The 26,880-nt window shown below is 35.0% G+C and overlaps 3 protein-coding genes across 3 annotated transcripts; 1 reads left to right on the top strand and 2 right to left on the bottom strand.

Annotated features, from left to right (window-relative positions):
* Positions 1 to 1,183: 1,183 nt before the first annotated feature.
* LOC108828935 (uncharacterized) lies at positions 1,184 to 2,881 on the bottom strand. The gene is made up of 4 exons (XM_018602585.2): positions 2,496 to 2,881; positions 2,004 to 2,208; positions 1,723 to 1,923; positions 1,184 to 1,630 (listed from the first exon to the last, which is right to left on the bottom strand). The coding sequence occupies exons 1-4, from the start codon at positions 2,795 to 2,797 to the stop codon at positions 1,415 to 1,417; spliced, it is 924 nt and encodes a 307-aa protein (XP_018458087.1). The 5' UTR covers positions 2,798 to 2,881; the 3' UTR covers positions 1,184 to 1,414.
* A 1,472-nt stretch (positions 2,882 to 4,353) lies between these two features.
* LOC108828936 (pyruvate dehydrogenase E1 component subunit beta-2, chloroplastic) lies at positions 4,354 to 6,858 on the top strand. The gene is made up of 4 exons (XM_018602586.2): positions 4,354 to 4,579; positions 4,682 to 4,791; positions 4,898 to 4,932; positions 5,692 to 6,858. The coding sequence occupies exons 1-4, from the start codon at positions 4,480 to 4,482 to the stop codon at positions 6,662 to 6,664; spliced, it is 1,218 nt and encodes a 405-aa protein (XP_018458088.1). The 5' UTR covers positions 4,354 to 4,479; the 3' UTR covers positions 6,665 to 6,858.
* A 32-nt stretch (positions 6,859 to 6,890) lies between these two features.
* Positions 6,891 to 8,835, bottom strand: LOC108828937 (nudix hydrolase 25-like). Its single transcript, XM_018602587.2, has 6 exons — positions 8,719 to 8,835; positions 8,141 to 8,208; positions 7,866 to 7,916; positions 7,567 to 7,659; positions 7,389 to 7,483; positions 6,891 to 7,294 (listed from the first exon to the last, which is right to left on the bottom strand). Exons 2-6 carry the CDS (start codon positions 8,204 to 8,206, stop codon positions 7,072 to 7,074), a joined length of 528 nt encoding a protein of 175 aa, XP_018458089.1. The 5' UTR covers positions 8,207 to 8,208; positions 8,719 to 8,835; the 3' UTR covers positions 6,891 to 7,071.
* Positions 8,836 to 26,880: the final 18,045 nt, after the last annotated feature.

The raw sequence follows: 26,880 nt of genomic DNA, 5'->3' as shown, positions 1-26,880 counted from the left end.
TTCTCGAGTTCACGCATCTTAAATATACTTGAAACCCACATTTATAAAGGTTTATAATTTTTCAAAAACTCATTGTTCACCATCGATACTCTTTCTCTTAGATTTAACTAGGGAATTGAAAATACTCAACCAATCTTCTTTGATTTTTTATAACAGAAATAACAAAATCAAAAATGACTTGAAACAAACAAAAAGGTATCCAAATTTAAAAACATACGTGAAGAAGAGAATTGTGAAGAGGAGACGGCATTATTGAGATGAGATTTGAGTAGTGTGATTGCTCTTGTCATCTGAGAGAAATTGTATCTTGAATTCGTCGTCATCGGATGCTCTTACCAGAGAGGCATCGTGACTCGTGGGAGAGAAGACCTTTTCTCGTTGTCGTCGTGAGAGTGGCCGTCGTGCGAATCCGTCGTGAGAGTCGTCGTCGTCGTGAGAATCGCCGTCGTGAGAGTCATCGTTCGCCGTCTCGATTTTGTCTTGGAAAAGAAAATTTTATCTCTTTCTAATCCCTTGAGATCTAGGGATATTTAGGTCATTTACTTATTAACTGAAGTGGTATTTATGAAAATGTTCATAGAGTGGTGGTATAGTTGAATAATGATATCATGAAAAGTGTATAAGTAAAATTTCCCCTAATTTTTTTCTCTGCCATATTTAACATATAAAAATAAAAAGAAACATGAAAATGAAAAAGAGAATATATATATACTCTCTATTTAATAGTAATATGATATTTTGTTTAGTGCATAAAGATCAAAACTATTACATCTTTAAGTATTTTGAATATATAATTTTAGAATTATTTAATCAATTATAAAACACTATACAATTTAGTTGTTTGAACAATTTATAATAAAGTTAAAATTAATATTAAAACTTTAATCATCTAACATTTTGAAATAATATAAACTTTTTAAAAATAATATAATGAGAAACTGAAGAAGTACTAAAGAATGGATTAGAAGGCTCATCCAAATAACTCGGATCTGACAAAGCTACAGTTCCCAATAAATATTCTGGATCCCCAAACGCTCTATACTACATTATTTTAATTGGATTTGGATTGATATTTTTCAATTCACTGGTTAACGTAACAGAGTTGTTGTATTTCGTCAAAAAAAAAAAAAACAGAGTTGTTGTAGAGCATCAGAATTCACAAGTTGACAACGTAACACAGTTGTTTTAGAGTAAATGGTACGAAAATCAATATGGATATGGTATAATACTTAAATGCAGGTTTGTTTTCTTAACTTGCAATAAGTCGAGCTACATCGTAGGCTTATCATCAAATACGGTTCATTTTTGTTACTAAGCCAAAGGCTAAACAAGTCCACCAATCCTACCATTCGATGAATGATTGTAAAGTCCAAACTCTGACAACCTGATAATCCCAAGTGTGTGTGTGTAATGATCATGACCAAGGCCAATTAGCATCTCGCCACGCAAAGCGACACCCTCCAAAACAACTGCTACAGCCATCAAATTTGATGGTTTCACCAGAGTTTGATCCATTTAAACCAACACAACGAAGTTCTTCATCGCGTTTGGCTGCATCCTCTTTATAGGATGGGTTTGAGTACCTGGGGTGTTGAATGAAAGGTACATTCTTCCACCAGAGTTTAAGTGCCTAAAACAAAAACAATTGTACGTTAATAATCGAGCCTACAAGTTGATGATACTTAAAAAAAAAGATTTTTGAGTAGATATGGCGTCACTTACATGCCAATAGATCCATATCGCAACCTTATGAGGCATCAACCAGAAGAAGACCGCGGGATCAGAAACCCGTGTTTGGTCTATTCTTTTCGCCTTCAGTGTCGCAGAGAAGTAGTTACCATGATGAGGATGCTGTGATTCAATGGAGACAGATAACTCATCTCCAGGTTCATTTGCTCTGATCTTCCAATTCCCAAGCATATCCTGAAAACAAAGTTAAAAGAATTTGATTGAATTCCACAAAAATCAATCGATAGATGAAGGAACATCATCAGAGAACATACCATGAAAGGACTGACTTGTAATGATTTAGCAACCACGTCAGATTCAGGGTCGAAAACAAATGTCACTCGTTCCCCCCAGGGCGTATTTGTAACCTGTGCAATGCATTTGCTTAAGCGCTTACTTGATCCTTCTAAGTTGTAGCAATAATACAAACTCAATGGGTTCTGTTCATATCCAACGCTTGGAGGTATCGTCAATAGAAAACTGCAACCAAAAAACCAACACCACATACAATGTCTAAAAAAGGATTCGATCTACACTGTCTCATACAACTTAAACAACACATAATCTTAACCCAATTTTGGGGGTTTAACTTAATCTATTTAATTACAGCATCACTGAGATTTGTCGTTTCTGCTAATCATTTTTTTTGTCTCTTTTTCATTAGGTTTTGTAAGAAAAACATGTAAACGTTACGTTTACGTTTCACGAAGTTTCATTTGAGAATCTCCGATCTCGGGCAAACGAGGGGAGAGAAGAGAAAAGCTTACATTGGCCCGGTGGTACGAGCAAGGAGGCGAGCTTCGCCGGCGGAGAGATGATCCGGCGGCGCGTGGAGAGCACTGTCGAGGTCGAAGAGAGCGTAACGGACGGAGTAACGGAAGGAGTGACGGACGGGACGGAGACGGTCGTGCCAGACGGTGCCTTCGTAGTAAGAGACGTTGGAATCGACGGCGGAGCGTCGTGAAGGGATGAGACGGTGGATAAGGAGGCGGAAGGGAAGGAGGAGAGAGAGGAAGAAGGTCGTGGCTGAAGTGTAGAAGATTGAGCAGAGGAGATAGAGCAGTTCCATTAATCTAAGAACCTTCTTCAATCAAGCTTCTCTTCTCTTCTCTTTCTGATCCTTTCAAGATAGGCATTGATGATGATGACGACCCTTCAAAATGCAGATGATTCTTATATTGCGCTTTGGTCCTTACGTATTTTTTATAATTTATTAACAACCACTAAGATATATATATTTATACTTTGACCCATTATTTAGGTTGTTTGTTTATTATTTGATAACCTATCATAGTGTATATAATCTTGATTGCTGCGTGGACGTTACTGAACCACCTATTATATTGCATCTTGATAATTTTATTTAGTTTGGGAAGGTATATCGCGGAAAGTTTTGGGCTCATAAAAATATTCAGAAATATCATAAAAATTACCCAACAACAAAAGCATAATTGTTGGGTAATATAAACTCAAATAGTTTAAAACTTAAAACCCACCAAAAAGTAAGGTTCGGAATAAAGAAATAAGGGATAGCCGACGTAAAGTTCGAATGAAGAAAATGATTGTCTAGCTATCTTAAAGAAATAAAGTCAGAAAGGAAAAATGCTCAACGAGAATAAAGTCCAAAAAAAACATGTCCAACTAGCGTAGCGAGATCCGAAAAGAAAAATATCCAATAGTTTAAGGCCTCAAATTGATTTAAAAAAAAATCAACTTACGTAAGGGTAATGTCTATCCAATAGAAGTTTACCGGAAGTTTCTCAACGACATGAAGAGCTCTCCACCCTTATCCAATAGAAATGTTTTGGCATAAGGTTGTGTGGTTTACTGGCAGGATTCCAAAACATGCCTTCACAGCATGGGTGGCTGCACGGGACAGAATGATCACGAGGAACAGGCTCATTGGTTGGGGATTGACGGTACCTTCCAACTGTATTCTTGGCGCTAAGGCCATGATAAGAGCCGTCAACACTTGTTTTTTGACTGTTCATATAGTAATCAGGTCTGGAATAGACCTTTGGTAGCTGGTCTGTTTTACATTTTTGCAAAACTCATTTATAATCAGGCTGTTTATAATGGGCTTAAATTAATAAAATGAGTACTTTCAAAAGAAAAGGGTAATGCCTAGGTTTCAATGCGAGCAGAGGAGGCTTCCTTTTTTGTTTGTTTGTTAGAGGAGGCTTCTTTGGCTATAAGTTAACTTGCACAGGTCCCTCCTATGCGGACACTAGAATAGATGTCAATGTCATATTGCTTGACCAAGTGAAGGTCTTGTTGATAGGAGGCTTCTTCGGCTATAATGAAACTATGTTATCACTGGGCCGATACATCTGAGGCCCATCCATCACCCAAAATCAAAGAAAGGTCACAAACTTAGTTAATTCATAAATAATGTAGTTCGGTTGGTCCGGGGGTGGTTAAGCGAACCCTTCCTAACTTGACTCCTCTACAAGCTTGTTCATGGAGTTAATATATACTCCACGATTTAGCTACCAGCACGTGTCACTACTTTCGTAAAATCACACGTGTCATCTTACAAATGGTTCCTTACAAAATAAGTGGGCCACAAGAATGTGAGAAGGGGTGCATGGCGAAGAAAACAATGTTACACAAAACATGTGGATTTGATTTGATAGCACAAACAAAATTTGTATTTATTTTTAAGTTTTAACAGAAGAAATCGATTTCACAGTCTCCCTTCGATTTCTCCGCTTCGCCACTCTCTCCGTCCCTGGAAAAAAAGAAGAAGAAATGGCAGCGAGAATCCATGTAGGAGCTGGAGCTGCTACGGCCTTGTCGACCTTTAATTCAAAGAAACTCGTTGCTCCTCCTTCTCGCACCAATCTCCCAGGTTCGATTTTCGAATTTTTGGAATCTGTATTTTCTCTCTTCCGTTCTGATTTGCGAGATCTTAGAGAGAAGTTTCGTTGGTTTTGATGATGCAAACACACAGCGAGGAGCAGCAAGAGATACATTGTGGCGGCTGCTGGATCTGATGGGAGTAAGAAGAGCCTCCTCAGAGTTCGTCACTCTCAGAAACTGATTGCGAATGCTGCTGTTGCGGTAATACTGTTTTGTTTTGTTTTTGTGTCTATGATTATTGTTCATATATGGCTCCTCCTTTGAATCTGCAATGATTTTTCACTGAGTATTTCGTTTTGTTTTGTAGACGAAGGCGGAGACATCCGCGACCACTGGCACTGGGTATGTGTTGATTGAACATATTCTCCGATTAGATCTATCATATTTTTGTTCTTATACTAATGAAAAATGCCTTTGTTTGCATTGCATGTCAATGGGATTCAAATTTAGCTTAGAAATTAGGTAGTCTTTTTTCACCCCCGTGCTATTGGTTTTGTGCAATAGGTTTTGACAAACTCTCTCTTGAAAACGGTACGGTAGGAGTTAAATCTCGTGAGACGCTTGTTTTTGAGATAAGATTATTGTTAGTGACACTACTGCAAAAAGCTTAATGTGTTTGCACTTACTTCTTTGCTTTTTATGTAATATATTTCTCGTTCATGTCTCTGTTTGTGGTTAATCATGCTAGAAGATGATTATGTTGATGGGATCTATCTATACATTAAACCATTTAGTTATACTTCCCACGGACACATCCTAAATTTGTCATAAATCCCCTGAACATTTCAGCTCTGCTTTACTGGAATATTAAATGAAGAAAACATCTCTGTTGACTTCTTACATATGCTGGAATTGATTAGGCTTGCGTTACAAATACAATTTATGCGGATTTCCATCTAATTTATTATTCATCGGTTATGTGCTCTTTTATGCTTATCCTTGCTGTTTCACCTATGTATTTTTCTTTGATATCTATTGTCACAAATAACACCTTCTCCTGCTCTTTATCTGAATATCAATGTTGCAATGCCCATATTATAAGCATCTAACGTTGATGCCTTTTCAGAGTATAACCACTTTTCTATCTTATGAACTTTTCAGACATGAACTTCTGCTTTTCGAGGCTCTTCAGGAAGGTTTGGAAGAAGAGATGGACAGAGATCCACATGTATGTGTTATGGGTGAAGACGTGGGCCATTACGGTGGCTCCTACAAAGTTACCAAAGGCCTTGCTGACAAATTCGGCGACCTCAGGGTTCTCGACACTCCTATTTGTGAAAATGCATTCACTGGTATGGGCATTGGAGCCGCCATGACTGGTCTAAGACCCGTCATCGAAGGTATGAACATGGGTTTCCTCCTCTTGGCCTTCAACCAAATCTCCAACAACTGTGGAATGCTTCACTACACATCTGGTGGCCAGTTCACTATCCCTGTTGTCATCCGTGGTCCCGGTGGAGTGGGACGCCAGCTTGGCGCTGAGCATTCGCAGCGGCTAGAGTCTTACTTCCAGTCCATTCCTGGGATCCAGATGGTTGCTTGCTCGACTCCTTACAACGCCAAAGGCTTGATGAAAGCTGCGATCAGGAGCGAGAACCCTGTGATTCTGTTTGAGCACGTTCTGCTTTACAATCTCAAGGAGAAAATCCCGGACGAAGAGTACATATGTAATCTTGAAGAAGCTGAGATGGTCAGACCTGGAGAGCACATCACCATCCTCACTTACTCGCGGATGAGGTACCATGTGATGCAGGCAGCTAAAACTCTGGTGAACAAAGGGTATGACCCTGAGGTTATCGACATCAGGTCGCTGAAACCGTTTGATCTTCACACGATTGGGAACTCGGTTAAGAAAACGCACCGGGTTTTGATCGTGGAGGAGTGTATGAGAACCGGTGGGATTGGAGCTAGTCTTACTGCTGCAATTAATGAGAACTTTCATGACTATTTAGATGCTCCGGTGATGTGTTTGTCTTCACAGGACGTTCCTACACCGTACGCTGGTACACTGGAGGAGTGGACCGTTGTTCAGCCGGCTCAGATCGTGACTGCCGTTGAGCAGCTTTGCCAGTGAAAATCGTATTTTATCCGGTGAGCCATTATTTACCATTTACCTCTCAATTTACTTTCTCTTTAGCTTAGTTCGCAAGAACTTGTCTGTTTGTTTTTCTTAACGTTTTGTTGTCTCTTTTCTTGTGTTTTGGAATATGGTTTTGAAACTCATACTGTTTCGTTTGTTAATCCAATCTCTCAAATTTTTATTTTTTATTCTATGAATCTTCATTACCTTTAGCTATAAGCACATACACAACTCATTCTGTGTTTTGTAATCTTCTCTTCACACGTCAGTTAATAAACACAACAAGTCTTCGCTTTTGAATCCAAACAACGACTTTTTTACAATATAACCAATCTCTTCCAGTACACCAGTAGCCAATTTACAAAAAGAAAAGAGTCAAACATTGATTGGATGTTTTCATATTACCACTTGGCTGATTTACATTTAGCAGCTCTTTCAGAATTATTCAAGTAAGAACCAAAAGACTTGATGACTTGTTCGTATGTAGGCCTTTTGTAATCAACTGCTTGCTCTATCACTTCTTCCGGGTTCGCCCATTTCCACTCTGCAAACTCTGAATCCGCTTCATTGTTCGCTAGATTGATCTCTCTTTCGTCCTCATCGTTCACCAGTCTCACTAGGAACCTGTGTGGTGTTATCAGAACAATGAGCCATTCATTCTCTCTTCTTTGCAAACACTTTGGCCGTAACTAACTAGATGGTATTGAAGAAGACTCACCATTTCTGCGCCTGACCATGCCATTCACCGCCCCAGAGACGGTTAACCTTTGCTTTTACTGCTGGTGGGAAAGCATATGTCAACCAATTTGGAACCTGTTTGAAGAAGACAGATAGAATCACTGGTAAATGGTTGGATTCATAATCATCTGCATTATGTTTAGTAGGAGAGTAGAGACCTCAGCGATGATTGCAGCTGAAACGACCCCAGTTTCTTCTTGTAACTCTCTCATGGCTGCTGACTTTGGATCCTCTCCATCCTCAATGCCTCCCTGTAACATCCCCCGGTTTAGTTAACTTTAAAAACTTGTAATCATCGAAGGTTTCAAGATCATCGTTAATACAAAGAGAAAACAGTTTGAAAGTGGTGTAAAGTTGATATAGAAACATCTTCTCGAGATTATTTATTCAACAATTTTTCTTGACCATCTATTTCCACTAGACTGATGTTAAACATCAGTAATATGCGTAAGCATACCTGTAGCATCTGCCATGCTCCAGGAACATTCAATCTTGAAGCCACAAATACCTGCGAATCAATAATCACTGCTCATAATAAGAGAATAACTGTGAAACCAGTTGACAATGAGTGCTTGCTTTTCTTTTTTTCTAATTATAGTTTAATTACATACTTAATTTGTAATATAATATTCATATTTTTTTTGTTTGAGAGCTCTTGTGATGGAGTATTATTTACCAGGGGGTAAAACAGTAATTCAACTAGAGAGCTGAATTAGATGGTTGAAATGTTACCAGATTATCAGAATTGATTAGACAAACACCAACATTGGGACGATAACCAGGAGGTAGATTCTCCATTTCTGCTGAAAGCAACAATTACCACTTAAACCGTTATTTAGCTTTAAATTATATGATAGTCTGCATCAATTTTTTCAGCTTTTATAATAGTTGGTTATTTTACTTTTTAGTCTTTATCTTTTCTAGTATTTTGCATATTCATAAACGTTTTTGTTTTACTACAAATAACGAAGGCGTGAAGTATTTTGTTTTTTCTATTAGCAAAATCATATAATTTCGACAGATGTTCCTAAAACAAAACCTAATTACTCTATTGCTCTAACATTCGGATCGAAGAAAAAAAACTTGAAGCAATCGTGTTTAATTTCTTTTAACGTATCAAAGGCCAAAAAAAAAGATGTTTGCACCTCCATACTTTTAATCGATTTTCAAATTCATTTTATTATAGAATATTATAATCCGAGTTAGTCAATTTTTAGGAATTAGAACACTTCTGACCACATAGAACAAATCTAAAACGTACAGACCTCGAAAACAAAAAGAGATATCAAGAATCGAAGTAAGGACTGAACCTGGGGGGTCTTTTTTGGAGCTTTGACTTCTTTAAAGCAGGAGAAAAGTTTTAACCCAAGGAAGCTACAACGAAGAACATGTGTTTGTGTTTATGTGCTTTTTCTTTCAAACAAAAGCCCACTTATATCTTTTTAGATTATATAGACAATTGGATTCGGTCTTAGACGATGGCGTTTTAGTATACCAGCTTCTTCCTTTTCTGTGTTCTTCTGACTATTGAGCCAGGCCCACCGACGACTTTTATGTTTTGACATAAATTCAGTTGCCATGTGTAATAAAACGTATTTTTGTTTTGGTCCTATAAATTGATAAATGTTTAATTGCTATTTTTTGTCAACGTTTCTTTCACGTTTTTGTTTTTGGTTTATGTATACAACCTGGTTGTAGTTTCTAAATTTAGTTGACAATATACTTCAAATATGTTAAATTCTAATGTAAAAATAGTTGACTTTGCTGGGAAAGGAACTCAAAATGTAATATGTGAAAAATGTAATATGTGTATTTGTTTCAGTCAAAAACTGTGATGCATTGACATTTTGTGATAGGGACAGCAAAAACATCAGCAAAAAGTTGGCATGAGAAATCAAATAATCTTTGAAATGATTTGGAAAATAATAAGGTACTGATAATAAAGGCGTAGGCTAACGAGATGATGTGGAAAGCAAGTTAGCACAAAGGAATGTGACAGATTAAGGCGTAAGATAGCAGAGAAAAAGGTTGAGATAGAGTCAATGAGTGGACAGCGAGACGAACGTGCAGTGGTGGGGAGTAGGGTTGGGCAAAAAATCCGAACCCTAAAAACTGAACCGAATCTGATCCGAAAAACTGAACCGAATCCATCCGAAAAAGTAGCACCGAACCCGAACCGAAATTGATTAAATATCCGAACGGGTTCAAAATTTCGGTATTTAAAGAACCAAAACCGAACCCGATCAGAACCGAAGTATTTTGGGTATCCGAATGTATCCGAAATAAATTTATATACTTAAATATATACATTATTTTTATATATAATGTATATTAAAAATATTTAAAATATTAAAATATTAAAAATATATAAGATACCTTTAAGTTTTCCAAAATACTCGAAAAATATATGCAAATAGTCAAAAGTAAATATTTAAAATAGCTAAAGTATACTGAAAACACTAAAAATAGTTAAATATCTATTGATTCTTTATCCAAATATTCAAAGAAAACCAATTTATATGTTAAATTAAGGTATTTTGACATATATGTTATGAAAATTTATATGTAATATATTATCTTTCTTATAGATTTTGAAAATTTAAAGTATATAATGAATTTTGAAAATTTAAAAACATTTTAAATGGGTTATCCGAACCCGAACCGAACCCGCAAAGATCCGAACCGAACCCGAACCAAAATTTAGAAATATCCGAATGGGGCTGAAATCTTTGACCCAGAAAACCCGAAACCCGAATGGACTGAACCGAAACCCGAATGGGTACCCGAACGCCCAGCCCTAGTGGGGAGGCTAGGGAGTTGATTTAATAGTGAATTCATGATTATTGTTAAGTTGTATTTTTGTCATTATTAATTACGACAAATAAGTATAAATTGTCTCTGCACTCAATCACGGATCATAAATAAAGTTTTTTTTTATTAAAAAAATGGTTAAACCCGAATCTATTAAAGACATACCTAATCTTCGGATAGAGGTACAGCCCACGGATAAACTTTTTTCTGGACATTCAAATGAACCGAAAGCAATAGTTCATATCCGTGTGGCCGGTGGAGTTTGAACCCGGGTTCGCCGTATTGGATTTTTAATTCCCTCGAACACCATTAGACCACCACCACCGGTTGATCATAAATAAAAAACCATTTAATTTTTTTGTCTAATTTTTTTTTTTGACAACTAAATTATACTCTTCTGTTTTATAATAAGTGTCATTCTAACATTTTTTTGTTATACAAAATATCATTTTACAATTCTAATGTAAATTATAATTACTTTAAGTTAAAAATTAATTGTAAACTACATTAATTTTATAAATAATTTTATTTATTTCAAATATATTGATCAAAGAATTATAATTAATAACAATATACATATATTTATGTCACTTTGTTAATATACGTGAAAATGTCAAAATAACGGAGGAAGTATACTGGTTGCCACCATTTAATTTTACAATCAAATATTTTTGTATGAGTAAATAAATATAATGATGGATAAACTTGGACAAAGCGTTCAAAAAAAAAATCTTCTATTTCTATGATGATTACGTAATACCAATTCGATTTTCCGAATCTAGGTTGAGTTCGAACTAGTATGGCTGTTATTGAGAAAACCGTACACAAATCACAAATGAGAATGATAGTAGTGACTTAGATGATTAGCAATGGAGAGATAAATAATTTTTTTTTTTTTTTTTGTCATCAAATACACAGACTCATATAGACTCTGCACACCAAACTGGTAGCTCAGCATCCATGTGAACGACGAAAGACGATTGTTGTCTTGCACTGCGTGCTAAACGATCCGCCCTTGAATTCTCCGTTCGTGGTACATGAATGAGCTGTGAGCTATGGAAACTACTTTGTAGACTCTTTATATCCTCCAGATAACTTGCGAACGCTGGCCACTCCTCTGGTTCCGAAACCATCTTCACCAACTGAGAACAATCCGTTGCAAACGTAACTTGAAACTGTCTTAGGTTTTTCATACACTCCATTGCCCAAATTAAAGCCTCCACCTCCGAGTGTAGGGGTGATATACTGGCTCGAACATTTCGCGCGCCCATTAATCCCTCAAAACCTTCTAAGGTGCTATACCAGCCTTGTCCCGAGAAAACGTCTTTGTCCTTCCACGATCCATCTGTAAAACACCATCGCCCTGGAATTGTGTTTTGTCGAATAGCTTGTGGCGGTAGAGTTCTGCTTACGTCGAGTTCTTGTGCCGCTGCCCACATACTAGATTCCGTTTCTGCCAATTTTAAAGTGTCCATTGGATCCACATCCAGATTACTAAACACTTTGTTGTTCCTTGCCTTCCAAATATACCATAAAATCCATGCAAAGTGATGATCATCCATCTTTGGCAGGACTCGCCAGAATAAATGATCCATATTAGTAAACAGTGCTTCTGAAGGGAAGACATGTGGATTTGTTGGTATCTTTGATAATGCCCATACCTGGCGGGCTGGGGGGCACTCAAAGAAAACATGATTTAGAGATTCCTCAGCATGTCCACATCTATCACATCCAATATCCCCTTTCATCCCTCTTGCTTGAAGATTCTTCCTGACCGACATACACCCTGTTACAATCTGCCAGAGAAAATGCTTCATTTTTGGGGGACACTTCACCTGCCAGCACCTAGCTTTCAAGTCATTTACCGTTGGGCCAAATATAATTGGTGGATATCCTTTATCTGGGTAGACTCTTTCCACCTCGTAACCTGATTTAACCGTATATCTTCCATTTTTAGTGAAATGCCAACCATCCTTGTCATCCATATTATTTCTGCTAAGTGGTATGCTTTCAATAATTTTCACATCCTGCGGGTCCACCAAAGCTCGAATGGCCTGGGAGTTCCAAGTCCTAGAACCGGGAATAATAAGAGAATCCACCGTAAGTTCCGGAAACAGATTATTTTGATTTTTATTTGCTGGTCTCGGGCGAGTGGTTGGGAGCCAGGGATCATTCCATACTGAAATAGATGACCCTGTTCCCACCCGTTTAATTAGTCCTTTGCTAACCAGAGATCTAGCTGATATTATACTCCGCCAACCATATGAAGGGGAATAAGAGCGGATCGGTTCCAGGGGTGAAGCGTTCCTGTAATACCGACCCTTAAAAACTCTTGAAAAAAGAGTATTCGGCTTATTTATTAGTCGCCAAAGTTGCTTACCAAGCATTGCCGTATTAAAATTCATAATATCTTTGAAACCCAACCCACCATCTTCTTTAGGAAGACACACTTTGTCCCATGATTTCCAATGTATACCTTTAGTACTTCCTCCAGAACTCCACCAAAATTTTGCTACCGCACTCGTTAGCTTTTTAATAGTTGTCTGTGGTAGTCTATAACAGGACATTACATGATTTGGTAGAGCTGTGACCACTGACTTAATAACAACTTCTTTGCCTCCTTTAGTGAAGTATCTAAAGGCCCACCCATTGATCCTAGTATTTATTCGGTCCTGTACAAAACTAAATACTTGAACCTTAGAGCCTCCTATGTTTTCCGGCAATCCCAAGTAAGTCCCCATACCTCCAATATTTTGTATTCCTAGTATGTCCCGCATTTCCTGTCTCCTTGGTTCCTCAATTTTATGTCCAAATTGAATTGATGATTTTTGAAAATTTATCAATTGACCCGATACTGCCTCATATTCCTTTAAAATCCTGAGAATAGTTTCACATTCATCCTTTTGTGCTTTACAAAAGAAAAGACTGTCGTCCGCAAATAGTAGATGAGATATTGATGGACAAGCTCTCGCTACTTTCATTCCTGTCAGTTGTTTCCCTTGTTCCGCTTTCTTAATATTTGCAATCAGCGCCTCCGTACACAAAATAAACAGATATGGAGATAGTGGATCCCCTTGCCTAAGTCCCCTGTGTGGTATTATAAGTCCCTTTGGTTGCCCATTGAGCAGTACTCGATACTGAACTGAGGATATACAACCCATCATTAGTTTCGTCCAATGTGGGTCAAATCCTAATTTGTTTAGTAATGCTTGGATAAAATCCCACTCCACCCTGTCGTATGCTTTACTCATATCCGTTTTTATCGCCATGTACTTGTTTTGACAAGACTTATTCGTCCTTAAACCATGAAACATCTCTTGTGCAATCAGAATATTATCTGAAATTAACCTCCCTGGGACGAAAGCCGATTGTGTTTCCGATATCAATTTCGGTAGACACACTTTCAACCTCTCACATAACACTTTTGATATAATCTTATAGCCCACATTGCAAAGACTAATAGGCCTCAATTCTGTCATTCTCGTAGGTCTCTCCGTTTTGGGAATCATACAAATGTTAGTAAGATTTAACCTTGGATCCAACTCCCCTGTAGCTAAGAAACTATTCACCAGATCCACTAGATCATCCTTAATGATGTGCCAAGATACTTGAAAAAATAAAGCAGTCATTCCATCAGGTCCTGGTGCCTTTTCTGGATGCATCATAAATAAAGCCTGTTTCACCTCCTCCTCCGTTGCCACCCGTAAGAGACGTTGATTCATCTGGGGAGAGATAGATGGTGTTACCTCCTCTAAGAAATTTTCAAAATCCGAAGGATCAGTTGAAGTAAACAGATTCCCAAAATAGTCCACGGCCACCTTCTCCACCCCATCTACATCCGTAATCCAACTTCCAGTTTCATCATAAAGACCCACAATTCGATTACGAATCCTTCTTTGCCTCGTTAAAGCATGGTAAAAATTGGTATTGAGATCCCCCGATGAATACCACATATTTCGACTCTTCTGATGCCAATACTCCTCTTCATCCTTATATGCATCCTGCAGTTTCTTAGAAATCTCAATAATCTCCTCTTGTGTTCTCAAGTCATCCATTTGTACCTCTTCTAACGCTTTCTGAAGATCAGCAATTTTTTCTTTCCCATATGGTGGATTATTTTTCCTCCAGGCCGCAATCTCATGTCTACAATTACTAATCTTTGATACAATATCCTCCGAAGATCCATTGCTTGAATCTTGCCATCCCGATGCAATTGATTCCAATAACCCTTCTTGTCCTATCCACCGTTTATCAAACCGAAATTGTCCTTTTCTTCTGCGGACTTTATCCTCAATAAAAGCAATTACTGGCCGATGATCCGACCCTACCATCTTTAGGTACTCCGTATAGGATACCGGGAAAAGAGTATGCCACTCCTCATTAGCTAAGGCCCGATCTAACCGGCATCTAATCATAACAGCCCCTTTACCTTTTCCTCGTCTCCCTTGCCACGACATTTTGTTTCCTCTTGCCGGAAACTCTAATAACCCACTGTTCCTTATCATATCATTAAATGGGATAAAAGAATTAGCACTTCGTAAACCCCCCCCCCCTCTTTTTCATGATTTCCAGTTATTTCATTCAAATCCCCAATTATAAACCATGGTTCCGTTCTCGCCAGTCCGTACCTTGTCAAACGCTCCCACACTTGTTCTCTCAATTTCTGTACCGGATCACCGTATACAAAAGTCAAATAAATCTTTTTACCCAGGGTAACACCCTCCACGTCTATCATCCTATTACTCGTATATAATACTTGAATTTGGAACTCATTATTATAAAAAAGCGCTAAGCCACCACTCCTCCCATTCGGATCCACTGTCACTAAATTATCATAGCCAAAATGGGCTTGCAATCCTTGAACAAAATCAGCATCCTTTTTTGTTTCCGAAAGAAATAAAAAATCTGGCTTATATTTATGCCATATTTCAGTAAGATAACTCATCGTCCACTTAGTCCCCACTCCTCGACAATTCCAACTTAATATCTTCATAAATTTTCTTAAAAAAACTCCGATGAGCTAAGAGGTACTGATTCAATGTTATCAAAGTATCTCATCCAACCTAGCAAACATGCTATCCAGTTACCCAAGATCCAATCAAAATTGTCCATTTGACTCCAATAAGTGTGTTTGTAATTCCAAAAGAAGTTATCATCCGTTAAAATAATATTACACCCATTCCACGAACCAAAAGAGAATTCCCAAATCTCCCACAACATATTATAATTTAAACTCAATAAAATCAAGTATACCAAAGCACCGTATACGTCCGATTTTGAACCCAAAAATTCATTTATATAAAGTAAATTATTGGTCTCTGTCTTTCCTTCCTCTGTTATTTCCACTCCATAATCCCATACCAACAAAATCAAAGCATAAACTCCCATCTTTTCCCCTCTCTGCCATAACCCATTATCACCATTAAAAATTGAATCCCATCGTATCCAGGGCCAATCAAACCAATAAGACCTCAACTTTTCAGCAGCCTTGGTGCAACCACAGTTATCAGATAATAAAATCAGTTCACATTCTAAACAGAGTACAATGACACCTGCGATACCAAGCCACAACCCATAACAACACCACAAAACAGCCATTTCATTCCACTGCTGAGATTGAACAAATAAATGGCCAACTAAACAAGGAAAGAAGACAGCAACAAAGACAATAACAGAAACCCCATAAAACCCAAAAGAAATAGAAATGCTCATAAAGCTTATTACTTTAAAACACCCGCAGACAAGATCCCATTCTTGTTGCATCAACTCAATAATAAAATGAATAACTTTATCCATAACACTATGGCTTTTTGTGAACTGCAATCAGGTTTGAAGCAACCTTGATCTCCTGCTGGTACCTTTCATCTCCCGCCTTAGTTCCGGTTCGAACTGGAGCCCTCTTACGAGGGGAAGCCAGTGCCTTGGCACTTCTCATCTTGGAGCTCGCTGCAGTGGTCAATGTAGCCTTGAAGAGCCTCTTCTTTGTCAAGTGTTTCATCTCCTCATCCCCTACTTGCTGTCCTTTTTCGTCCCCCTTCACCGGTGGTGCCTCAGTATCACCCAGCGCCTCATGTTCCTCTATCGCTGAGTTCAGAGCTGCCAGTTCTTCCGCCGTGGGATCTGGAAGATCATCCACGCCTTCTAAGTCATCCCAGTCCATTACTTCATCGTCACCTATCTTCAGATGGCCCTCGACAAGTCCCTGGAGCTGCTTTAATCCGTACTCAGTATCAACTGGATCTGAAACGACCTCAGTGCCCACCGCCTGCGTCTTGGCTAGTTGCTCTTGGAACCCTTGCGATGGAGGTAACTGAACCCCGGGCCCTTCATTCCTGATCTCCCCTTCTTCCTGCGCCTCTTCCTGTGACCAAACTTGCGTTTGTTGTGGAGTAATGTGTCCTGAATTTCCACTCGTTCGTCCTTCTTGATCAGTTGAGCGCATATCCTCACGGCGCACCGAACGTTGTTTGGACTCCTCCCCCTCTCCTCTATTGTTACCCTTAGCAGCAGAGGTTCTCCGGTTTCCTTTTTCGTTTTTTTGCACCCATTTTGAGTTATCCTCAGTCATCTTCCCCTTGCCCTTGCTATAGTAATCCCTTGTGTCCCTCTCTCGGTTTTGTTGAGCTCCGGGCCCATTAAGAACCACCCCCTTGAAACTTCTAGCTCGGTCATCGTACTTATGGCCTTCATGCCAACCCCCGTTACCCACTCCAGCTTCCATCTTCCTCTCGTTATGGTGCTTGAAACCTTTCATCGTTGGGCATATCCCCTCCTGATGACACAGACTCCCACACAACTCACAGTACCCAAACAACTTCTCGTACCTCAGGAGGATAGGCACTTCTTCCCCGTCGTAGAACTCCCCGCCCTTGAAGTCTACGGAGGTCTCAAAACAAAGCTCCTTGAACGCATCCACCACCACCAGTACTCGCATAAGCTCCAAGTCAACCTCAATCACCCTTCCTATCGCATCACCTATACTTTCGAATGCTTCAACCGTCCTAAACTCCTTTGAAACTCCCAAAACCCGAACCCAAAAAGGGATCTCAAATGGGAAATTAAGAGACCTCTTTGGTTGCCATTTTGCCACTGCAATCATCCAGTAGTCGAAATGATACGGCTGGAGCTTTAGCACACCCTCAATGTCTTCTTCCTTCTCGAATTCAAACTGAAACTTGCCATGTCCCAGATCTTTTCCAACCACACGGTCCTCAAGCTTCCAAATCATGGGAAGTTTGGAGAGCAAAGCCTTCATCTCCTGAGCCTGTGGATTCATACACCTCCCCATCAGTAACTTGGAACACGATTTGATCAAGTCGGAGTTATCGAAGTGAGCAACCGTGATTTTTAACCTCTTGCGAGTCCCCTCACCATTCCTTGTTTCACCCAAAGAACCCAGTAATTGACCCTGTGCCATTGAAACCAAAACCACAATCAACTCCTCTCCGCAAGTTTGTTTTGAGAGATAAAAGAATTTGAGACTTATGAATAGAGACCCCATTCCCGTAGTGATTATATAGGTAGCCCGAGTTTCCTTAACTCTCATCCGCAAATTATCTACACCGATAGCAGTATTATCAATGAGGATTCCCTTAAATCCCCAATTGCTGACAAACCGATACTGTCGAATCACCAAGTTTCCAAACCAAAAAGATCCCCTTTCCAACTTTGAGTAATCAAGAATCTCAGAGGAAATACCTTGATATCTCATCGATCTCCAACACGCCTTCGATATCTCCCTGATTTTTCCTTTACTTTGAATCCCTTCAATCCCGTTGAAATCCCTAATAACTCTCCCATTATCTCCTTCTTGATTGCTTTCCTCATCACAACCACCATTATCTCGAGAAACCCCGCCGATTCCTGGATCCCACCATCGCGATTTCATCAACCCTAAATCGCACCTAAATAATTTATTAATATAATCTCAGATGATCACAAAAATGGTCCATTTTCAACATTTAAAAAGTTTTAAAGACTTCTCTCCGATATGTTATCCAAACCATTGCTTCATCTTTTTTTTTTTTTGAAAAAAGGTTACCATTGCTTCATCTTCTGTCTTCATCTTTTAAAGCAACTCCAATAGTAGTATTTTACCATAAAATTCTTAAGTTATATATTTCTATATGTATATATATTAAATATTACTTCCTACGTTTTGAATTACTTGTCTCATTTTCGGTTTTCAATGCAAAAGTTATTGACAATATTTTCTATTATATTTTTCTATTGGTTGATATATGGTTAGGTATATTGGTAATAGTGTTTTTATTTTAAAAATATGTAAAATTAAATATTTTCGTATATAAATCTAGAACGACAAGTAATATGAAACAGAAGGAGTATTTAATTAGAAGTACGCTAAAATTTTACCATAAAATTCTGTCTTCATTCTCACGTTTTTATTTTTGGTTTATAATAACATTTAAATTATAGAAGTAGTTCTATAAATAATTTTTAAATACAAATTATATCAGTTATATAATATTTAGAATTATAACCATCTGCTTCGGCAAACTTCTATATTCTTAGCTGTTCCCATTATGTTAAAATGAATCAGGCATATATGTATACTACACTTTCTATTTATTATTTCCAGTGTTCCCAAAAAAATGATTTTATCTTTTTCTTGGTGAACCGTAAGAGGTTCCTGATTGATTTGTAAACTATAACTAGATCATGACCCGCGCTTCGGAAGCGCGGAATATTTTATGATTTAAAATTTTGTTAACAATGTTACAAATATTTAATATGTAAGAATTTTGTCTATTTAAAAAACTGCGTTTGAATCAACATTTTAAATCTAATTTAGATCGTCGAGCCAGTAAACCTGGTAATCCGATATATAATCATGTTTGAATTGGTTAAAAAGTAATGGGTTAATAAGTTTGATTTGAATCCACTTTGAATATATCATATAATACGACTATTATATAAAATTAATTGGTTAAGGAGTAATGTATTGCATGGTGATCATCGCATGGACTTATTGGATGGTGATTATGAAATCTCAAATTTAACATTACTGCATGTTGGTTATGAAATCAATTGGGAAAGAAAATATTTTTTTTGAATAGAAAGAAAATGGGCCAACTGATAAAATGAATGTATATAAGGTAGCATAGAATAAGGAGATAATTTACTAACATTAATTGTTAGTTAATAGGATCAGAAAATATATCATATCTAATAGTAGATCTATTTTAAAAATCTACCTAGAAAAAATTTTAATGTTTCTGTTTTAATAAGATAGATTGGAATTATAATGGTATTTATCTTCCGAAGAAAATGACTAATTTATCTAACTGGACTTCAAGAGTTTCTGAACCAGAAACTCTACACTAAAGATCTACCATTGTAAAACCAATCGTAACAAACCCATTAAATTGTATGGGCCTACAGGGCCATTTAGAAACCCGTTTCTTTGAATTGCACGCGCTTTAGTACCAACCGTATTAAGTATATGATCGTTCTTACTTTATTGGCTTTATTATTGGTGACTAATATCTAGAATACTAATCTCTCTGTTTCAAAATATTTGTCGTTGTAAAGCAAAATTTTTATTTTAAAATAAGTGTCGTTTTCGGTTTTCAATGCAAAATTTATTGATAATATTATCTATTTTATTTTCTATTAGTTGAAATATGGTTAGGTGTATTGGTAATAGTGTTTTTATTTTGAAAATATGTAAAATTAAATGTTTTCTTAATCCGTGTACATAAACCTAGAACGACAAGTAATATGAAACGGATGGAGCACTGTGCTACTCCTCAAGTGCCCTACATTCACTAATTAGACTTTTACAATATGTTCTAAAACTTGTCGGTATGATTTCCAGGACCAATAGCATCCTAGTTAATTTAACATATTACCAAAAAAAGTAGCATTCTAGTTGAGAACTACCAATTGTATTATGTGTATTTTCACATATTACTGTATACTAAAGGTTAAAACTACGTAAATCATTTTGATTTCTATATATTATATATGTGTGGTCAAGCTGGGCCAATCCTGTTCTTGAAACTGATAACAGCCTAAAAGAAACTTAAAATAAGTATAAAGTGTCGAATGTGGTAGACACTTTTTTATTTTCTTTATCATATGAAATCTTATCGAGCATCTAATCAAACCAATAAGCATTCTTGCTTTTCATTCCTCTCATTAGCTTATCTTATCATTTCACAGCCTCGATCACAATATAAGTAAAAATATTTTGGACCATTGATCCGAAAATCAAAGTCTCATACTCTATTAGATCTGATTTATATACTCGAACAGTTCTTAAAGTTTTATATCTGAAAACCAATATTAAACCAACTTACACCAAACAAATTTTTTGCAAAATGTTTAAAAAATAATTTTAATATATTCTGTTATATATACATATATATATATATATATATGTAAATAGGTTAGTATGGTATTCACTAACTTCAAGTAAAATCACATTTAATAAATATTTTTTAATCGAATAACCTATTTAAAACCTGTTAAACTAAATGAGTTTATACGAAAATGTATTTCTATTAAAAGTCCACTTAAATTCTATTTTAACATTATGTGGTTTGTTAATTGATAAACTTAATATTTGTGTAAAATATTTACAAATTGAATAAATTAATATTTGGTTGAAAAATCTCAATTTGCTGATCTAAGATATAAGTTATGTAGTCGTAGTGTGATAATAATTTTTTTAAAAAATATCACAGTTTATTATAATTAAATATTATATTATAATAGCCAATGAAAATATTATATACTTTCTTTCGTAATATCAGGGGTAAAAATAAAAGTGAAACTACTATAAGTGTTTTGTTTTGTATTTCTTAACAAATATACAATGTTTATAATACAATAATTACATTTTATACTTCTTACCCATATTATTAGGAATAATTAACATATCATTATAGAAAAATATCTCAATAATGTAACTGTATACATAAATATATAATGTGATTAATTTTAGATGTTGTAATATATATTTTAGTGGAACAGTCATGGTCGTATTTTTTCTTTGCTCATATATAATAAGTATGTAAATTTTATTTAGTTTAAATGAGAGTAATGGATCCCTAGAATATAGAAAGTGAGGAGAAATTAATAAACTGAAAATTACCTAATAGTAATAGGTATATTTATATGTGACTAATGGTGATCTGTTACTAAAACAAGAAAAAGATAATTGGACATAATATTTACTAATATTGGTTATGATCCTATTTCAATAGATTAGATATAACTAGTTAGCAATGTTTTGAAAATGAGATTAGACATTTACTCGCCTATGTTACATGGAATCATATGAAAGAGAAGCAAGAGTTTTTAAAAAATTAGAAAATAGATACCAGTTAGAAGAGTATATCTATATATGTATATAAGAAATTTTTATAAAATTAACTAAAGAATATATAATTCAAGTTAAAGAGCATTCATTCGTTTATAATAATTTTAAATGATTTCATATTATAATTGTGAAATAAATAAATTAAGTTTATAAAAATTAATATCCAATTAATTATTTTTAATATTTCATAAATTAGTGACAAAATATTTTTAAATATATATGTTATATCTCTAACAAAACAAATCAGTGCATAAAGATAATTTATAGGATTATAGTTTTAGTATTGACAAAAAAGGATTATAGTTTTAGTATATTTTCATATTCCCATTCTCTCTATTTTAGTATAATTAAATTTTAGATTTGAATAAAAAATGATTTTATATTTTATTTATTTATGATATTTTTAATAAATGAAAGTATGATTTCAAAATGGAGTCGTAAGCTTTCGTGCAACCTAAATTTGGCATAGTAACTAGATCAATGGTTGGATCATTCCAATCGATTCAACCATATTTTAAATTTGATTAAATATAAATTATAAATTAGATATAAAATATATAAATTATATACTTATTTTTTATAAAAATTTATATCATTGTTCGAATCCAAAATAATATAAAAAATAAAAACTTCAAAATAGTATAAATATAATAAAACTAATTTATTTAGATAGATATTAAATAAAATTTTGATTTTTAAAAAAATATTTAAAATTTGATATTAAAAATTGGGTTTTGATATTGAATTGAGTAAATTGTTTTCAGTGAATTTGACCAATTTTGTCGATTTGTCTCAAATCCGTTTTTTTACATGACCTAGAACCAATTAAGATATTGTATTATTATAAAGCTAAAGATGTTTTCTATATGGTACCTCTAAAACATATAAAATAATGAGACTAGAAACACATACAGCTCCATCAATGGTATCTGATGGAGTACCTGGAGAGGACTTTAATAATATAAAAATAAAAAAGTAATGAAAACAAAAGAGAGAACTAAATTTAATGCTTAATAAAGATATTTTCACTGATAATTTAGAAACTCTTTACCCACTTAACTTTTTCACTGGATAACTATTTTTACTAAATAAAAATATTTACTTTTGTTGACAAAAAAAATATTTACTTTTAAATTTCCAAGAACCTTTAGGTTCTACCGATGTGTATGCTCTGCTTGTAGTTAAAGCCGGCTCTGTATATAGATAACCTAGCCGATATGACCTTTATCGTTAACACAAGTAGAAATTATTTCAATACCCACCACCACTGTAAATGTATATGTATTGTAATACGTAAGGTATATACTTCAAACGTCAAATGTTTAGCACACTGTAATGTAACTTAATTGTTTCACTTTCTTGTGTTAAGTTTAAAGTTGCTAAAGAAGCGAATGAGATTAAAGAAGGAAATAAAGAGCCAAACAAAAAAAGAAACATGTCTTTACGAAACACTACACACACATGCACATGCTATACACCCTCTGTCATCTCCTCCCAGCTTAGCCTTTCACCTATTGTATCTAGACATTTCAATTAAAAAATTCCTTATCTTTGCTACCTCCTTTTTGCTAACAGTTTTGTACTTTCACTAAAGTATGATCTCAATGGTAAACTTCCGCACTAAGTTATTATTATTATTTAAATGATTGTGCAATTCATTCAACCCAAAGCATATATTACATCAAGTGTACCTTTTACTTTTTTTAGAATAGTTTTGAAGAACAGAAAAAATGAAAAAAAATAATATAAGTGATATATCTCTTATTCTAACTTGAAGGCCTTCATCGAGTGTGTAGTCGCTCATTGTTCTAATAAAAAGCATTCTGTTTAGAAATATAAGTCCGATATAAGCTGAACAAGTATATAAACATATATATATATATATATATATATATATATAAGAAGTATAAATATGTATGTATATCTATCAAGTTGAATGGTTGTGGTCTTTATCAAACTTGATTCGAACATGGGAAAGACCGAAAGAGAGAATATGACGGATTGACCAATTGGTCTTCAGTCTTTACATTTTGTAGATTCATTGCTGGAAATTAATAAAGCAATGGAAGATACACAAGCATATGCTTTCTTCTCTTTTTTTTTTATAACAGCGCATATGCATATACTGCTTTCATACAAAAGCATATGCATATATTGGTCATTGCATGACTTTGGCATTGTTATTTTTTTCAACGTCGCTGTGATAGCAGTAGAAACTAAAATTTCTTTGTTTTCTTATTTTAATTATTTTCCGGAGTGTATAAATGAAGAAACAACAATTAGTAAATAAAAATAATTCGATAACAAATTAATGTTAAACGTAAACGTATGTGATCTACACTTGCTTTCTAGTTAAAAAAAAAGAGCGTAGCAAAATATAATATTATCTTGATTTTTTTCTTCAAAAAGCCATTCTATTATATAATATTATCTTGATTTACATAATTGATTTATGCATTTTCTTAGGTTTAAGCACTTGCGCATATAAGCATGGTTTGGCTGTCTCAATTAAACAACAGAGAATTTTTATACGTTTTGGTTTCCAGAGAGATCTGATGTTACAGTTTTTTATATGAAAGATCAGATAAATGGAAAAGGGCCGCCAGAGATTGATTCCTAACCATATTACTTAACTCGAAAGATTGAATGAGTGGACTGTTAGTGACATTATTATCAATTATTTTGTTGAGTAATCAAGCATGTGCCCTATCTTTGCTGTCTCAGCGAAGGACCAATCCTTTTTGCATCCCTCTCTATCTCTTTACCGTGAATTTTCGGTTAGGCTGATTTTATAACTGTCATAAGTCATAACCACCAACTTCACTAATTCAATTAGTCATCCATCACATCTATCCCTCATAAATAGCAATGTTCTTGGTCTTTTCCCCAATAAAATAGTAGTAATCTCTAACTTTATTTTCTCACCAAAGTATTGTATAAAATTTGGAAGATAATGGTAAGGAAACCTTTTTGCCAAAATTAAGAAAACCCTATGCGTGTAAAATTTGTAAGAGAAATTGATGATTTTTCTTCTCAATTTAGAGAATCACATCAATATAAGATATCAACTAAAAAGTTATACATGGTACTTTTTATGTTAACAAGAACACATAAGAAAACAAAACCCAAAAAATAGAATAATTATCTAATTTTATTTTGTAAATAAATAAAGAATATGGAGTTCATAATACATAATAATCTTAGTTGACAAAAAAAAGTCCTGTATTATAAATTATAAGATGGATTAGCCGTAGCTAGCCTCGGATAATGGTTAACTATTGCACTCATTTTTAACAAAGCGTATATTTTTACTGTTCATAGAAAATACAAAATAAAGTATAAGAATCCTAACTCAAAAGTACATACAGATTTAGTTGAATTCATGTATAAATATTCAACTAACTACAAGATCTATCTACATTTTAGAACCAGGAAATCCAATACTGGTGGTAAAACCTGATCGGATCGGCGGAATCAAAGATGTCATAAAGCGCACCACATCATCAGCTTATTTGACCTATTACAAAACAAGTATATATAAATATTTACATCTTGTATATATATAAAGTTAATGTATTTTTTGTGTATATATGTAAGGTGTAACAAATAAACAAGGTTAGTGGAATTCATCTTCCAAAAGTTACTAGATTCCTGGGGTTACATAAAGATAAAATTGGATCACTTTGTTGCATCATTCCATAAAGCTACTTTAGAGTACATGTTTTTCCCGATCTTTAATCCATTTAATAAATATTTAAATTTCAGTAGTTGATCAAAATCGTGTAGTCGTTCCAAAAGAAAAGCAACAACCCAAACTTAAAAAAATATCCTGTCACATGTTACTTTCAATCGGCAACTATATGAACAAGAAGAAGTTGGATTACAAATTTACAATCGTCAACTGATCTGATGCAAAGTTGAAGTTATTGTTGTCAACGTTTTAATATTAAACTGAAAGATATACTGCATTATTCCACACAACTAAATCAATATTAGAAGATAATTCATATATTTCTAATTCTATCATTCAAATAAGAGCATTTGAGAACATGGTGAATAGTTACATTTGACTCGACAAAAGATGATTGTAACACTTTATTGGATGAAATTTCAAATTTATTGATTTATCAAAAATGCTATTTACAAATTATCATCGCTATGAAACTAACTCTAAAGTGCGATATAAGTAACCTTAATAACTAAATTGTAATTTGGAGCTATCTATCTAACAAACAGGCACATTTGTGCTCTGACTTGAGCGATAGGATTCTTCTCTTCACATCCTTGTCGATGAGTCTTCGCAGTTGATCTGCAGATGTCCAGTTTTATGTAGTAAACTGAAATCTAAAACAAAAGCTTAGCTAAATGGCGTCTAGTCTCTTTTTTTCCCATTCTCTGCAAGCGATTCAATGTTCATTGCCAGTCCAGATTGATAATATTACCCTCAAGCTGTCGAGTAAAGTCCTCCCAAACTGTGTAGGAGACAAGCAAAGAAAAAATAATCTCTTGTCTCGTCTCCTCCTTCTCTGCAAAGCTCACATCCATATACTATTCCCCATCGCCTTAAGTAACCTGTTCTTTATAGATGATTTTAGCACTTTAACGTATGGTAGACAGTTTACTTGCACTATTTTCATGATTAGCATTTTTATACTGTACTAAAACATTCAAACAATCTTATATTGATTAGGTATAATATTTTTAGTGGAACTCCAAGTATTACGTATGTCAAAATTTGAAATCCAGCATGAGGATGATACTGTCATTTCATGCGAAATACAACAGGACCAATAGAATAAAATTAATATTTATATTGTATTTCACTAAATTCAATAAGTACAATGACACAATTTACAAAAAAAAATGGAGTAAAATACAAACTGATGTTATCAGAGCATCTTTATACCAGCACCCTGTTAGAGGTGCTTTTTTTTCTTTTTTTTAATCTGATTAAAAAAAAAAAAATCAATCGCGAAACATCATATATCAGTAGAGTCCGCAAACAGTTGAAACAACAAAAATGGAATGCTTAATTTAACAGCGAGAGGCGTCGTTGCTTGGTGTTTTGGTGGACTCCTAAGGGCTAAGCACACCATTTTTTCTCCCGATAAAGCTGCTCTGATCAGTATCCCAGTTCTCAGTTCCCATCGTGATGATAGGAATTATACTCTTTTATTTCCATTTTCTCGTTCAACCAACTCCCAAATATGGGATCCTTTCATTTATATTGCCAAAGGCAAAAACATTTGTTAAGATTAAAAACCCATTATAGTGGGCAATTCAATCTTTCCCACATTTGCTTTTGTCTGAAGAA

The sequence above is a fragment of the Raphanus sativus genome, chromosome 8 (genome assembly GCF_000801105.2).
Source record: "Raphanus sativus cultivar WK10039 chromosome 8, ASM80110v3, whole genome shotgun sequence".
Lineage (NCBI taxonomy): Eukaryota > Viridiplantae > Streptophyta > Magnoliopsida > Brassicales > Brassicaceae > Raphanus > Raphanus sativus.
Note: the sequence above shows the minus strand (reverse complement) of the source record. Positions and strands in the feature narration are given on the sequence as shown.